We start from the raw sequence: 14,607 nt of genomic DNA, 5'->3' as shown, positions 1-14,607 counted from the left end.
CATCACCAAGTATTTGGTGTCAGCTTTAGGAATCATGCATTCACGTTAAAATCTTAGTTTTACAGGACTTTAAAAAAAAAAGTAAATCTTAGCATTCATTATTTCAGAGAAGAGCTTGAAAATATGATCCAAGTATAGCCTAAAGGAGGGGGGACAGTGACACACACAAGATGAGCCAAATCACAACACCAAAAGTATTATATTATTGGTGGCCTGACTCATGATTTTTTGCCTGCCTGCAAACTCAATACTGAAATTGAGACAACAGCATGCTTCTCTGAGACAGCGAAGACGTCTGACACTCGTCGGGAACACTATGTTGTAGGAGATGCCATCCTTCAGATACAGGATCTCATGTCTTTGATTGCAGGAGTAGACAGCTTAAAGGCATTTCCTAACAATGCCATTAAGTGATGCAGACGGTCATAAATTTAGAATACTGGCCATGTTGCTTAATCAAATGCTTGCCAACCTAATTAACACTCACCAGATGGGTTTTAGTCCAGGGGGATAAGCAGAAGATAACCCTCAGGATACTCTTAATTAAATGTATCTCTTGGGGTCCCAAACCACCAATGGAAAAAAAAAAACAAAACACAAAACAAGAGCAGCCTTATCCACTTTGGTGTTAAAGCTGCACTTCGTAGGAAGTCCCTGGACATAGAGAAATAAAACACTGGCTAGCACCTTCAATGCCTGCAGAAGCAGCATAGCTAAACCCCAGAGCTTCTGATAAATGTGGTAATACTTTGTTAGCACACATCATTGAAGGGCTAGTGTGTTATGTAAGAGACAACAGTGGTGTTAAGTGCTGATATAAAGAGCTGGCAATCGAGCCAGGTGTCAAGAGCCTTACAAAAATGCATGCTATGAAAGAGGTGTTATTACAAAAGACAGCATATTTAAAACGCCTCTGAAATGGATACAAATGTTGGGAGTGTGTGGTGTTAAAGCAGAATGTGTTGCTGGCCAGGAAGGAGGAACATGGTATTCAATTAATAAAGCGTGCGATTGCAGCAAGGAAAGGCTAAGGTAATTGAGACTAAGCAGTTACTGCCTAAATTTGTACTGCATCTAAATTGCAGAATCCCTTATCCAGACAGGTAGGATTCATCTTACCTTTCTCAACATGAATTCTGCTGTGCCCTGTTTTCTTAAGAGGGAAAGGGCTGCACTGTGGACAAAGTGCTAGTCTGGTAAAGAAGACCAACTTAGTGTTACTTTCTGCCTTTTTTTTCTGTATGTAAACTTTAGAAGAAAGCATCTCAGCCACAGAAATTTTAAGTATTTATGTCATAATCCTGTCTTTTGGCTAAGTGAGGACAAAGCTGTCAAACAATATACTTGTCAGTGAAATTCACTAGAGTTGTGTGTGCTTTTTGTGGAAAAACGAACACAACCAAAAAAAGGATGTTGGTTTGCGCTTTCTTTAGATGTACACGAGCACTCATTTATCACACAGTTCAGATGACTGCTGTCTCAAATCATCTCATCGCTGGATTAAGCCATGATTTACTCTGAGATGAGGGACACAAACCATCGCCGTTCCCATCTGGCAACCGCCCGAGCACGTCCGCCAGCTGAGGCCAACCGCAAAGTAAAACCGCTTAACTGCGGCCGCCATCTCGGAGTGCACACGGGCCTTTCGCAGCAGAAACCCTCACGATGAGCACAAAGCAGCGCAGCATCGGTGCCATGTCACCTCCTCTGCCTTCCGCCTTCAAGGTCACCCGAGCACCCCGCCGGGACGCCCCAAGGTGCTCCTCCCTCAGGTCCCACACAGCATTTCCAGGCTGTTAATTAAAAATACGGAAGAGGCCTCCATCCTCCGTACTGTTCTGCCAACAATTCGGCCACCGACCACTTCTCCAGAGGCAGTTCCTAGAGCTATTTGCAGCTTTTGACTCAATTCTCATCTCTCTGAGCTCAGCCATTCCCTGGAAAAGCCTTTCCTCGAGGCCGGGCAGGCGGCGGTCGCCTCGCCAACGATCAATACGTGGAAAACACCGTTCGTTTCCCAAAAACGCTTCGTGCCCTTCGCTGTGGATACTCCCGGGCTACACGGGGGGGGGCGGAATACGCCAGAACCCCGCCGCACAGACCGTGTGAGGGGAGGCGGGCGGCAGGAAAGAGAACTCGCGCTGCCGCTCACGCTGAGGAGACGCCCGCCCCCGCCCCCGCCCAGCCGCGAGGCGCATGCGCAGAGTCGCCACTCTCCATCCGGGTCACCGACACCCCCCCCGCGGCTCCCTGAGGCGATGCGGCGGCCAGGGGGCGCGCGCGCAGGCGCGTTCCCGCCGCTCCCCTCCCGCCGCCGCTCGCTCCGCACGGCGAGCGCGCGCTCCCGCCGCCGCTCCCCCCTTCCCCGCCGCTACCGAGGGGATCCTCGCCGAGGAAGACGGTGAGCGCCCACCGCCTCCCCCCACCAGCGCCCCGCCGCCGGCCATCTGTTGCTCCCCCGCCCCTTCAGTCGTCCCTTCCCTGGGAGTCCTGTCCTGAGGTGAGGCGGCCCGGCCCGGCCCGCTCCGGCCCGGTGTCGGCTCGCTGAGCAGCGCCGAGCACCGCCCGCCGCCGCCTCTTCCCCCTTCCGGGTGGGTCAGTGAGGGCTCGGCGAGGCCTGGCCGAGCCCGCCCGTCCCGCGGTGCCGCTGCCGGGCGGAGCGGCGCCGGTGAAGTTGTTTTCTCCTTTACCAGTTGCTCCTCAGGGCAGGTATAGAGGGTTTGAGTTGTTTGTTTGGTGGGTTTTTTTAAAGAATAATCGCAGAGGGATCTTCTGCGTCCTCCCGTGTGTTTGTCACATGCCGTACTAACAGCCTGGGTGTCGAACTTGCCCAGGGCCGCTCCCCCGGGTAGGCCAGTCCTCTGCGGGTGCGCAGGATTGAGCCCCAGTTCGTGAACGCCTCAGAGCAGATTTGACGGTTTATGTCCAAATTGCCATGCCGTTTTTTTTAGTCCTTGTGAGTATTCGGGGTTTTCGGGAAGGATGTGGTGATGTAAACGAGCTGCTTGTATTTCAGCAGTGCCCGAAGAGCGAGCCCAGGCGACACAGGTGAAAACACCGGTGCTGTCTGTGCCGGTGCTCAGGTGAAGAACTTAAGCTCTTAATGGCAGAAGCTGCTTTTCTACAGTTTGCGTGAATTTCGGAAGATCTTAAGCTTTGTATGAAGTCGAAGAGTTTGCTTTTAAGTGTTTCAGAGGTACCTGTCGCCTGGTATTTGAATGATAATCAGGTATTACTTTTCAGGAGAACAAAGGACTTAGGAAAAGGTCCTACCGAAGTGCTTTAGTTCTTGGGATCCTTTTAGTCCTGCTGCATAAAGCCGTTTAATCTGAAATCTAAGAGGGAGCAAGTGATCAGAAAGCTTGCTAACAAGTGTTGTCAGTTGTCTACACAGTGAATTTGCTTGTGATTCTAAATTGTTTATTGCAGTAAGAATTAGCTGATTGTAGCATTTGTATGTCTTCATTTATATCAGACTATTATAAATAGGTACTTCTCACCTTTCCAAGGAGGTAAGTGAAGTAAATTCCCTTTTTGCATAGGGGAAACTGGAGCAGAGCAGTTTGGCTCTTGCACCGATAATACACACTGGTGTACCTATTGACCTTGGGAGCATTTCTTTTTCTGGTTTTGTTGCTTTCTGATAATTGCACAATAAAATAGTTCTACCCAGTCTGTTAAAATGTCACGTCTCGCAGTGCAATTTTCAACAGTGCTTCTTAATTAACATTCATACATGAGTCTTACCTGCCTCATCGTTATTTCAGGGAAGCTGTTACAAATCCTGCACTGCTCAGTAACCGTGGTGGTTTGATACTGATTTGGGTGAAGTCAGGAAAAGCAAGTAATCTGTGAGAAAAGCAGAATTAACCTTGTAGGTTTATGATTAAAAAAAATAGAACTGTGATGCATTCATATTTTTTAAAAAGAAAACATAATTAAGTAGCGTTTTCTACAGAAGCTTTCTAGATTTTGGTTTTTTACTAGCAATTAATGCTGTGCTGTAAATTATACAGAACTATTGATCTTGTTACTGAAATGTTTCCTTAACTTTGACTAAGATTGCTTTTATTAAATCACTTTCCCTGCAGACTGTTTGCAGGAATTGATGGGAATAACTGTGTTGTCTTCTGCAGCTTAATAGTGTACAAGATTCTGCTCTTGTTCTCTAAAGGAATAAGATGATTTCTGGTAATTAAATTTTTGTTACTAGTTGAGGGAAAAACAAAAAAGCAATTTACTTCATGGCAATGGGGATGTTTAAACTGCCCCAGCTGCCCATTATCATTTACACACATTTTAGATCTGCTGCCTTTTTACAGAGCAGAAAATATCTTACAGTAAAACATTGTGTTGCTGTATTTAGATGTTACAACACAATGAATTCATGTATAATGAAACGTGAAGCAAGTGAGGCTGCTTGCTGCGTACAAAGCTGGGTATAGTGTGCCTAGACAGGTTTGGGTGTTTTCCATCAGGATTCTTCAACTTCTTTCCCAATCTGAAGAGCATCTTTTCTGTGCGATAACGCATGCCTGTGCAGAATTTGCCGTGTTTTATAATACCACAAACTGCTGTTGAGCAAAAAGCAGTATTTTTCTCATGTCAAGGGTATTTACGCTGTAAAAGGGTTACAGGGCAGATCTTTTGTGGTGAACAGAAGACAGGCCTGCAGTGCAGGATCACCAGGGCTGTCATCTCAGCTCTGTTCCTGAGCAGTCTTGCCGTGGTAGTTTGATTTAATCCGTGTGTGTTTTGAAGGTAGGGATACACAGGTAGACAAGGGTGGTTGCTGATGGCCAGTTTCACATGGAACTGCAGGGAATTAGTCGAGACACAGAGGACTAAAGATGTAGGAGCTGCAAGTTTAGTTTCTTAATGTGAAGATGTTAACTAGACAGTTTCTCTTACTGCTGACCAGTTCGTGCATGGTGCAGATCGTAGTGACCTTGCAGCCATCACTTTATCTACTTCAGAGGTTGCTTGGATCGCTGACTGTAATTAAAATTACATTGAAAGGGGAGGTGGATCTTGTGGCTTTTGTGTTGGCTTTTTTCCTTTTCTTTTTAATTCCCATCCTGTCTTACAGTGTGTGTGGGATTCTCGGAGATCTGAGCTCCTGGCATTTGTTTGCAAACATTTCAGTTGTTTGTTATTGATCCCTCTCCAATTCCAAAGTTGATTTGGCAAAGACCTTTCCTTGATGGTATTGTTTACCTGGCTGTCATTCTTGCCTTGCTCTGTTTTGTATGTTGTCACCTTTTCATTTACAAAATTGCCCTGTTCCATTATACCAAACAGACATGGAAATAACCTGGATGTCTTTTTTTCAAAATACAAAATAACAGTTTCAGAGCTTTAGAACCTCCTCATGCTGGAACTTTGAACTTAATTTTAATTCTCTGCATTACTTCAACGAAATTTGACGAAAGAAGGAAAAAGTGGGATTTTTTTTCTCCCTGCGCAATGTCTTGTTTGTGTCTTTAAGTTGATGTTTTAGAAAGTGTCTTGTATTGCTCTTTTTAACAGTATCAGTTTTATTTTATTTTCAAGCAGATATTTGCATACTTGTCTCATTGGTGTCTATTCAAGGAGCCTATACAAATTCTCGTCGTACAGAATATTAGCCAGAAACGTGGAGTTCAGGTGTCTTACGTGTATAAATAAAAACCTAGACCTGCCTTCATTTGATCCATCTCTTGCTCATTTTTTCCCAAAGTGCTGCTCCTCTGTGCTATGTACTAAACGGAGGAACGTGTCTGTGGTCACTGCAGCGTTTGGTATTAAGAGTCTGCAGATGGCAGCTCCTTAAACGACACAATAGTAACAATGGTAACAAATTTAAAGGAGGACTAACAGATTCAGTTGATAATCTGTGGGTTAAATTCTTTCTCGTTTTAATTGTGATGTCTGATTGCAGCGTGCTAACAGAATGAAGAGAGGAGTACTGCTGCAGGCACAGTGTAAGTCACAGTAGTTGTGGACGCCAGTAATCTTATTTTCTGGATGCTTTTGCATCCCTCCAGCCCACTTTGGTGCCTTCGTTTTGTAGTGTGTGAGGCTCAGACAGCCTGAACTTTTTAAAGCTCTTCATAACTCAGCCAACTTGACCAAATTTTATATTGATCTTTGTGTTACCTTCCCGCCTGTCTTACTGACCGTTAATTTAGATTAGATCTAAGGAAGGCATTTTTCACTCAGAGGGTGGTGAGGCACTGGACCAGGTTGCCCAGAGAAGTTGTGGCTGCCCCATCCCTGGAAGTGTTCAAGGCCAGGCTGGATGAGGCTTTGAGCAACCTGGTGTAGTGGAGAGTGTCCCTGCCCATGGCAGGGGGGTTGGAACTGGATGATCTTTGAGGTCCCTTCCAACCCAAACCAGTCTGTGATTCTATGATTTAAGTCTTCGAATTTACACGCCAGCATTTTCAAACTCTCCTTTTCCTGTGTCAGTTTCGCTCTCTTGCCTTGTTTGCAAGTCTCATCATCCTTTAATTTGACAGAAAACCAGGTTTTTGGAGCAGCCACGTGTGGGTTAGGTGTTTCTTGCTGTGCTCCACACTCCTCTCTGACAGGGATGTGTGGGGAGGCAGGACCAAAACCAGTAAGGCAAGCATGTTGCTCTGGATTCTGTCCGCATGTCGCTTGGCTTGAGTGTAGGTGTCTGTGTCCTGTTGCATGTTGGATCGATCAGCCCAGAACTCTCCTGGAATCTGTGCTGCCAAGCCAGATGGTGGCTTTTGTTTTTACCGTGTTGGCATATTTTCTTTTCCTTTTCTCTTTCCTTTCTGCATGAATCAGTGAGCACAAAAAAAATGGGTTTCTACCAGCTACATGTTTTCTTGCATTTACATCATTCTGTGATGCTGAGGAGCGTTTCCTGTGAAAATTTTGAAGTGTGCTGTGCTGGGAAAATTTAGCCAGGTCTGTGCATGACTTTGTAATGGTTTGACTAAAGGTGTGACATCGAACTGGTGCAGTCACATGTGCGTGTGCACACATGGCTTCAGGCAGCTTTTGTGGGTCCACAACGAGGTTACACTGATTTAACTCATTTAACTTAGTGTCACACCTTGGGGCTGTGTCTCTAAGTCGTTTGTAAACACTTAAAATAGGTACTAAATCTTTTTTTCCTCATTTTCTCATGCTGTTTCTCCTTAACAACAACAAAGTGTTGAGAGTGTTTGGGTGTTGTTAATTAGAAAACTTGTCTTAAACTTTTTCCTGTGCGTGAGCATGGATTTGTTACAGATTTATAATGCATATTGGTCTCAGCTGATAGCATTTCTCGGTGACTGCTTAAAAGAATAAATAATTAGAAGATATTCAAATGAGATAATTGCCAATAAAACATCATATGTTTACTTACCTTTTTCTTAGTTTTATGTCACAAATTAACACCTGCAAATCGAGATGTAGTCCAGTTACATACTTTCTATGTATGGTATTGTGATAACCTTTTCACGATTTTTGCAGCGATAGGTGGCAAAGTGTGCTCTGTTAATATTTTTTAATTGTGTAAAAACTAGTGTGTAACCTAAAGTCTTTTATTTAATCTCTTGCTTGTTTGCACTTTTTTGTCCCTTGATGTGTTTACCCAAGGCTGTAGATACACTCTTAGCTATGGGAAAGGCATCCTCTGCTGCTTAGGAGGAGGAAATGTCCTCACATTAGGAGACCTTAGGGTTTGTTCCCACATCTGCCGCTGGCTTGGAAAGGCTTTGGACAGATGATTTAACTTTGCTGTATGCATGTGGTCCCATTGCTGAAATAAAGATAGTTCTTCAAATGTCAGAGGGCTATTCTCATGACTCTGGAAGTGCTTTTAAGTTATTTAATAAGAAATTGCAATTAACTGAAAAGTGTCATGGAGAAAAGCTTCTAGAACAGTATTATAGTTCTTGATTTATGTCGGAATAAGGGGAGGAGGAATTTCGTTTAGTTGACTGAGTGACTGTCTCCTTTTTCAAAGGTTGAACAGGAGTGTCTTTACCCTATTTACAGAAATGGGATAGGTGCTTCTGTTTTGTGGATGAGAGAACAAGTTTTCTTTCTTGTAAAGCTATTTGCCTTGAAGAACAGCCAAAGCAACAAGATGTGGTTTCCTCATGTTCTGTTTTTGTTTTGTTTTTGGAATGGCAGATCTCTTCTAGAAACTGGGACATAAAGAAGAGTTGCTTTGGGTGAACGATGCTCAGAGATACCATGAAGTCCTGGAGTGACAGCCAGTCAGACCTCTACAGCAGTGACCAAGAAGAGGAAGAACAGATGATTTTTGGAGAAAACGAAGATGATTTGGAAGAGATGATGGATTTAAGTGACTTGCCTACCTCACTCTTTGCTTGCAGTGTTCATGAAGCCGTGTTTGAGGTACAGGAAGAAAAGGTAAGGTAGAGACAGACATATTTGGGGTATAGTATTGTAAGTACAGATACAGCTATTGATCATTTTTGTCTGGATTTTCAGTGTACTGCTGCATATTATATCGGGGGGGGGGGGGTGGGGAAGCAACCCAAGGTATTTACTTGGTAGTCTCAGATCAGAATGAGAACAGTTACCAAAGGGCAGATAATACTGCACTTCTCTGGAGTGTGAAATTGTTAATGGATGTGCAGTGCTTCTCCCATGAAAAGCTCTTCTGATTTTTTTTTTTTCTCTTTATCCAAGGGCAGATTTAAATAAAATCTGAAAGGAAATATAAATGTTTTATTTCAAGGCAAGGATTCTGTTAAAAGAGCATTATAAATTTGCAGGGGGTGTGTTGTGACTCAAACACCTTGAAAGTGGCTTATAAAGACCTTACAATAAACTAAATCTTCTCTGGCTTGCTAACATTTGTATTCAGTCAAATCTGTACTTGCCCTTTGCTTCCAAGAGCATCAGGAATGATTATGTACACTACATGAGTGAGAGAAAATAGGAGGGGCTGTTAGGAAAGCTTTGGTCTGTGGCTTCTTCAGTTTCAGTTTACAAAAGTACTTAAAGAAGCCTACAGCTTTGCTGAAATGTTTTCAACATCTGAGGGAAAGGTGTGGTGTCAGATGGGAACTGCTGCTCTGTGCCTCAGAGTTGTTAAACTGTGTGCTTAAGTCAGTCTTTCAAATATTTACTGTCAGCTGAATTCCTAAGCAGGTGGCCCTAACAAATGAAAAATAAAAATAAAAGGAATAGTGATTCGTTGAGAACGCTCACATGGTGTCGCATAAACAGTTTGTAAAGTGGTTTATGGATCTCCTTTTGAGTAGGGAGGAGGACAGTAAAGAATGAGAGCTGTTGCTCTTGTGGTTTGTTTTACTTGTATTCTTATGGGTGTGAAAGGCAGGTGCCAGGCAAGGTTGTTGAGTCTTTAGTGGCTTGTTTTCAGACACAACGCTTTATTTTTTCTTTCCGAGTTTTATAGAGCGAATGAGATACAGTTCCTGAGCCATTATTTATCTGGCTGATGTTAAATGCTTCTCTTCAAAGAGCACAGTTGTTGCTACCCTGTGCACATCAGTGGAAGAATTAATTTCTAGCCTTGTGTATTAGTGCTGCTTTTACTGGAGAACAAAACAGGCAGTGCACAGGAGTGTGTAAATCATGTCATCTAATTTTTATTTTTTTTTAACAAAAGGCAAGATGACGTGTCCCTTTCTAGATAAAACTTTTAACTCACTGATGACTAATTTAAATTGTTACTGTTTCTTCTAGATCAGCTTCTAGTTCAAAAGACTGTTGTAAGTAGGGAGTACTCCATTCGTTTCAGTAGTTAGTACCCTTGGAAGAGGTAGTAAAGCATGAGTTAATCAATGGAACATTAAATAACGCACGGGACTATTTTCACTCTGCTACAGAAAGAGTGTCTGGTGTAGAAAGCGTGCGCTGAAAGTGTTGCCTCACTGAATTGGTTTTTGTCATTTTAATGACAAATTAATTCGACGTTTTTTGTGAAAGTATTCCCCCAGCATGCCTGTGCATATGAGGTGTCTCGAGGGACACGTGCTAGCTTTTTCTCTAATGATACTGGGATAATTAGTTGCCACATTAAACCACTTGTAAATTTAACCACAAGTTTAACATTTAAAATTTTTCATTTCAGATATAGTTTGCAAAGTGTACTGATTGTACTGTCAGCAAGCTCATCTGATTGTCATAGTCAAGACACTAGTTTAGAATAGGTCAGAATTATATATTATATCTATAAATTGAACGTTTACTGTGCAGGCTTCTTCCTGCTGCTCAGAAGAATAGAGGTGCTTTGATATATTATGTGGCTTTTATCTGTTTTGTGAAATTCAGCTCAGTCAGCCCCTGGACACACATTGCCATGGCTTGAGTTTCTTCTTTTAAAGGCTGAACACACAGCAAACAGTTCATGGAACAAAAGGAAATTGTGCTGTCTGAGCAGGAATAGAAAGCACTTTGAAAATTCATGGTGGTTTTGAGGTTTGTTTTTTGGGGGAGGAGGGCAGGTCTGTGTGGGTTTTTTGGTGGCCCTGGTGGTTTTGCTGCCTAACGTTAAGTTGTTGAATTTAATGCCCTCAGTTTCCACTGTAGTTTAAGTGTTGTAGGTTGTATGCGCAGTATCTTTACAGAAAAACTGTCAGGTGGCTAAGTTGACATACATCTTCTAGTAATTTTATCTTTTACATAACATCTAAAAGTGTTTTTTTCAAGTCTAGTTCAAAAACAAAAGGTCAAAAATTCAAAGTAAAAGTACAAATTGTTTCTTTCCCAAATATTCCCCTTTTTGAGGTAATGTCATGATTGGAACACGCTGTCTTCATCATTTTCAGTTGCAGGGTTGATCCACTAGATTGCAGTTTTGTGTTTGTCAGGTACAAAACTTGGCCAGTGTGCGGAAGGAACACGTTTTCTGCTTTATTAAAGACCTTGATGTTGTAGAGATTGGAGAGAAATGCACAAGAAAATAGCATTTTTGTTAAAACTAACATGGGCATCATCTGAAGAATTTCTTCAGTCCTGTTTAAAATGAAAGCCCCTCATCCTGTAATTATTTTTCCAGGGAGGAAGGCATCGACAGGATTCTTTTAAAGACGACAGTGTCTACTGGAATCAAGCAAACTAATTTGTAATTGGAAAGAATCCTAATGACAAAGTATTCCTTTTCTGCTTATTTGCTTATGTAGATCTCTCTAAATAACTGAATATTATCAGAACATAGTAAATAAAATTGAAAAGAGATTGCTTGCATACTTCTTATCTATTGATTTTAATCTGACATGTTACAGGGAATGAAAATTTACACCAAATTTCCTAATGCATTTATGCTAGGGGGAAAAAAAAAAAATCTGCAGATTAGGTCTGTTGTAGATCAGAGAACTAGTACATTAAACCAGATTGAGTTTCATAACAATGCAGTTAATATTTTGTAAAGAACTTGAGGATAAGATTTTTGTATTCAATAAAACATGATTTTTTTCAATTTTTTATTTTTGTGAACAAGTGTCATTTAGTAATAATAGATTTTTTGTCTCTTTCAAAGTAGTCTTATTCATTCATCCTGAGAATGTTGACATTTTCCTTAAGCACTCAGTACTTTATTTTGTCTAATATAAAAATTTGCACAGTATTTTTTGAGATGCTTGGGTGAAAGTCATGTGCAAGTCCCAGTGTTTTTGTTGACATCTGCACTTTTGAGTAACTGTCACGAGGTGGCAGTTTGTGTATGAAGAGTTTTATAGGCTTGTTCCCATCAGTGTGCTCTTGGAATTCAGATTTCAATAATGAGACACAGCAGTCTGTGTAACTGAGGGAGGTTTGAAACGTGCAGGTTTAGAAGGCGATTAAGGAAATGAATGAGATTTGGGAGAGGAAAGCGAAAGGAAAATGTCTTTTCATTGAGTAAAATTGTTCATTTCGTGTTTGGAGAATCTTTGTGCTTCATATCTAGGAAAGATTTGAAGCACTTTTCACAGTCTACGACGATCAAGTTACATTCCAGTTGTTTAAAAGCTTTAGAAGAGTAAGGATAAACTTCAGCAATCCAGAGGCAGCAGCGAGAGCACGGATAGAACTGCATGAAACCGATTTCAATGGAAAGAAGCTGAAGCTGTACTTTGCACAGGTATTTTGGAACACTAAAATGTTGTACACGTGTCCCTGCTTCTTCCTTGTTCCACTTTTGCCCACGAGCTTCATTCCTGATAAATATCTGAATTTACCTTCAGCCTCAGTCTTCTACACTGAGCTGTGTTGCTTTTGCTCGTGGAGGAATTCATGCTTTAGGGGACAGTTTGGCTTTTCAGCTTGAGGTTACAGAGTTGTAACTGGTGTGGAACAGTCGCTGTAGTGACACAAACGGCCTTCCCCATTCCTAAACAGAAATATGTGGCAGGAAAATAAGGGCATCCAAAGATCCCTTTATAATAGGTGTGTACAGGTCTGTTCTTGTGGGATTAGCAGCTCGTGTGTGTCACACAGGTATGTGGTCAGCACTCACAGAGGCCTTTCTTGCCTGCAGCATTCTCCAAGGTGTCATACCAGGAACTGACAAACGCTGTACTACTGTTTTTAAAGCCAGGCTCAATTAGGCGTTGCTAATAGGGAGGATGGGCCTGCATTATCGAGGAAGCAGACTAAGCAAAAAAGAGAATGAATAATTATCTTACTCTGTATCTCCTGGCTTTTGTCTTCAGGCACAGGTATCTGGTGAAATAGGTGACAAGTCCTACCTTCTTCCTCCACAACCTGTTAAACAGTTCCTGATATCACCTCCTGCATCTCCACCGGTTGGGTGGAAGCAGAGTGAAGATGCAACTCCCCTGATAAACTATGACTTGCTTTGTGCTGTCTCCAAGTTGGGACCAGGTAGGAATATTGACCTGCTTTCATTGTGTTACTTAACTTCAAAGGCAGCTGAAGGAATTTATCTACTTATTTTTCTTTCTGTGAGAAGAAACTGAGTCTCTCTTCTGTGATGTTTCTTCCTTGAATAAAATGATCCATCGCTTTTTGTACTTAATTTGTTAATTGTGTGAAAGTATAGCTCAGAACCGGATTGTGGTAATAGCTCCATCCCATCCATTTATGGAATTTCATTGTAGTGTCAGTATTAAGTAACAAACAAGAAAAGGAATGAAAAGTTCAGTCTTTTGCAGATGGACAGCTCTGGTTATTAAGGATGCTAATACGTGCTTTTTTGTTTGTTTGTTTAATCATCAAAACTTCTTTATGAGCTTTTGTAGGAAACATGCTGTTGGCTTTCTGTGACAAGCAGGGGATCAGGAGGCGTAATGTTTTCAGATGCTTTTGTAGCTTTTCATTTACAAATATCATAAATAAATGCACAGCATAAATGATGTCACTTAAAAATTTGCATGCTGCTTGTCTTCTGTTGCCTTCAGTGTTTCACGATAGTTTTTTACATCCCTCCCTTCCTTTAAATATAAATTAAAAGATTGATTGTGTTCAAAGTACAGTGTAACAGATACAGGGACTATTTTAAAGCATTTAACAGGTCTGAAGTGTGGATGTTGAGCAAATTAAAGGTGAGGTGGGAATAAATGAATATTTGATCGTGTTACTGCAGCTGTTAAGGAGTTTTTGAGATAAAGTGGCTTGATATTGTTCCATGGGGATGTTCTTAGCATGACTTTTGTTTGCTGCTCTTCAGGGGAGAAGTACGAGCTTCATGCAGGAACAGAATCAACTCCTAGTGTAGTTGTTCATGTCTGTGAAAGTGAGACAGAAGAGGAAGATGAAATTAAAAATCCCAAACAGAAGATCATGCAGACAAGGCGTCCAGAACCACCCACAACAGTACTGAGCGAATCTAAAGCGTTCGATTGTACGCTGGAGGTAGGGGGTGCTATGCACTGTTAAATCGTGTGATGCTCGAGATGGTGTCAAAAATCAGCCACTTAAAGAGTAGGTGTGTTGATGTCTGTACTGCTGCTATATGTTACGTATAGCGACAACAGATTTTACTTGTAGTTGTCTCTCATGTTCAAGACTTTGGATGCCAATGCTCTGAAAAGCACTTTAATTTTAGGGACTAGTCCCCCAACTGTAGCAAATCCACCTGACTTGAAATAGTGAAAAATAGGAAGTCTGGTTGTGTTTTGGTTTTTTTTAAGATGTTACCTTTTTCTTTATACTGTACAGTGTGATGTACCAAGTGCTGAAATACTGTCTGTCTTACTGTCACAATCGGATTCAAGGAAGTTCCTTGTATGGCAATTAAAAGCTGATCTGTACTGGTACAACAGCTTCCAAATAGTCCAGTGTTAAATGCGAGTGAAATGTACTCTTCACACTAAAGCTCCTTCCCAGCTAGTCATCTTCTGAGGTGAAGATGAATCTTTGTTTTTCTCTGAAATGCCAAGTGTTTTGGTTTTGATTTGACATGAGGCACAAATACACGTAGGGTACTAAATTCAAGTAGTTTTGCTGACTACACAGAGAAGAACACAGGAGGAAGAACCCCAGGCCGCTGAGAAGACAGACTCCGAGTCTTGTGGCCACCACTACTGCTGCTACTGTCTGTGATGGTCCAACGGTTTGCACTGACACCTAATTAGGAGTGAGTGACAACACGCAGAGGGAAATGGGAATGTGTTGCCTCTGATCCTCTCTGGAAACACGGTGATGTTTGTTCCTCTACAGTCC

General features: G+C 42.0%; 1 protein-coding gene across 2 annotated transcripts; it reads left to right on the top strand.

The window, feature by feature from the left end:
- The first annotated feature begins 2,363 nt into the window (after positions 1 to 2,363).
- Positions 2,364 to 14,065, top strand: RCAN3 (regulator of calcineurin 3). 2 transcript variants are annotated; one of them, XM_086626101.1, is made up of 5 exons: positions 2,364 to 2,401; positions 8,140 to 8,382; positions 11,891 to 12,064; positions 12,636 to 12,807; positions 13,613 to 14,065. In XM_086626101.1, exons 2-5 carry the CDS (start codon positions 8,188 to 8,190, stop codon positions 13,819 to 13,821), a joined length of 750 nt encoding a protein of 249 aa, XP_086482227.1. In that variant the 5' UTR covers positions 2,364 to 2,401; positions 8,140 to 8,187; the 3' UTR covers positions 13,822 to 14,065. The 2 variants fall into 2 exon arrangements, with proteins under 2 accessions (XP_086482227.1, XP_086482228.1); XM_086626102.1 differs by lacking the exon at positions 2,364 to 2,401 and adding an exon at positions 2,468 to 2,500.
- The last annotated feature ends 542 nt before the right edge of the window (positions 14,066 to 14,607 follow it).

This window comes from Tauraco erythrolophus, chromosome 24 (assembly GCF_009769465.1).
Source record: "Tauraco erythrolophus isolate bTauEry1 chromosome 24, bTauEry1.pri, whole genome shotgun sequence".
Classification (NCBI taxonomy): Eukaryota; Metazoa; Chordata; class Aves; order Musophagiformes; family Musophagidae; genus Tauraco; species Tauraco erythrolophus.
Note: the sequence above shows the minus strand (reverse complement) of the source record. Positions and strands in the feature narration are given on the sequence as shown.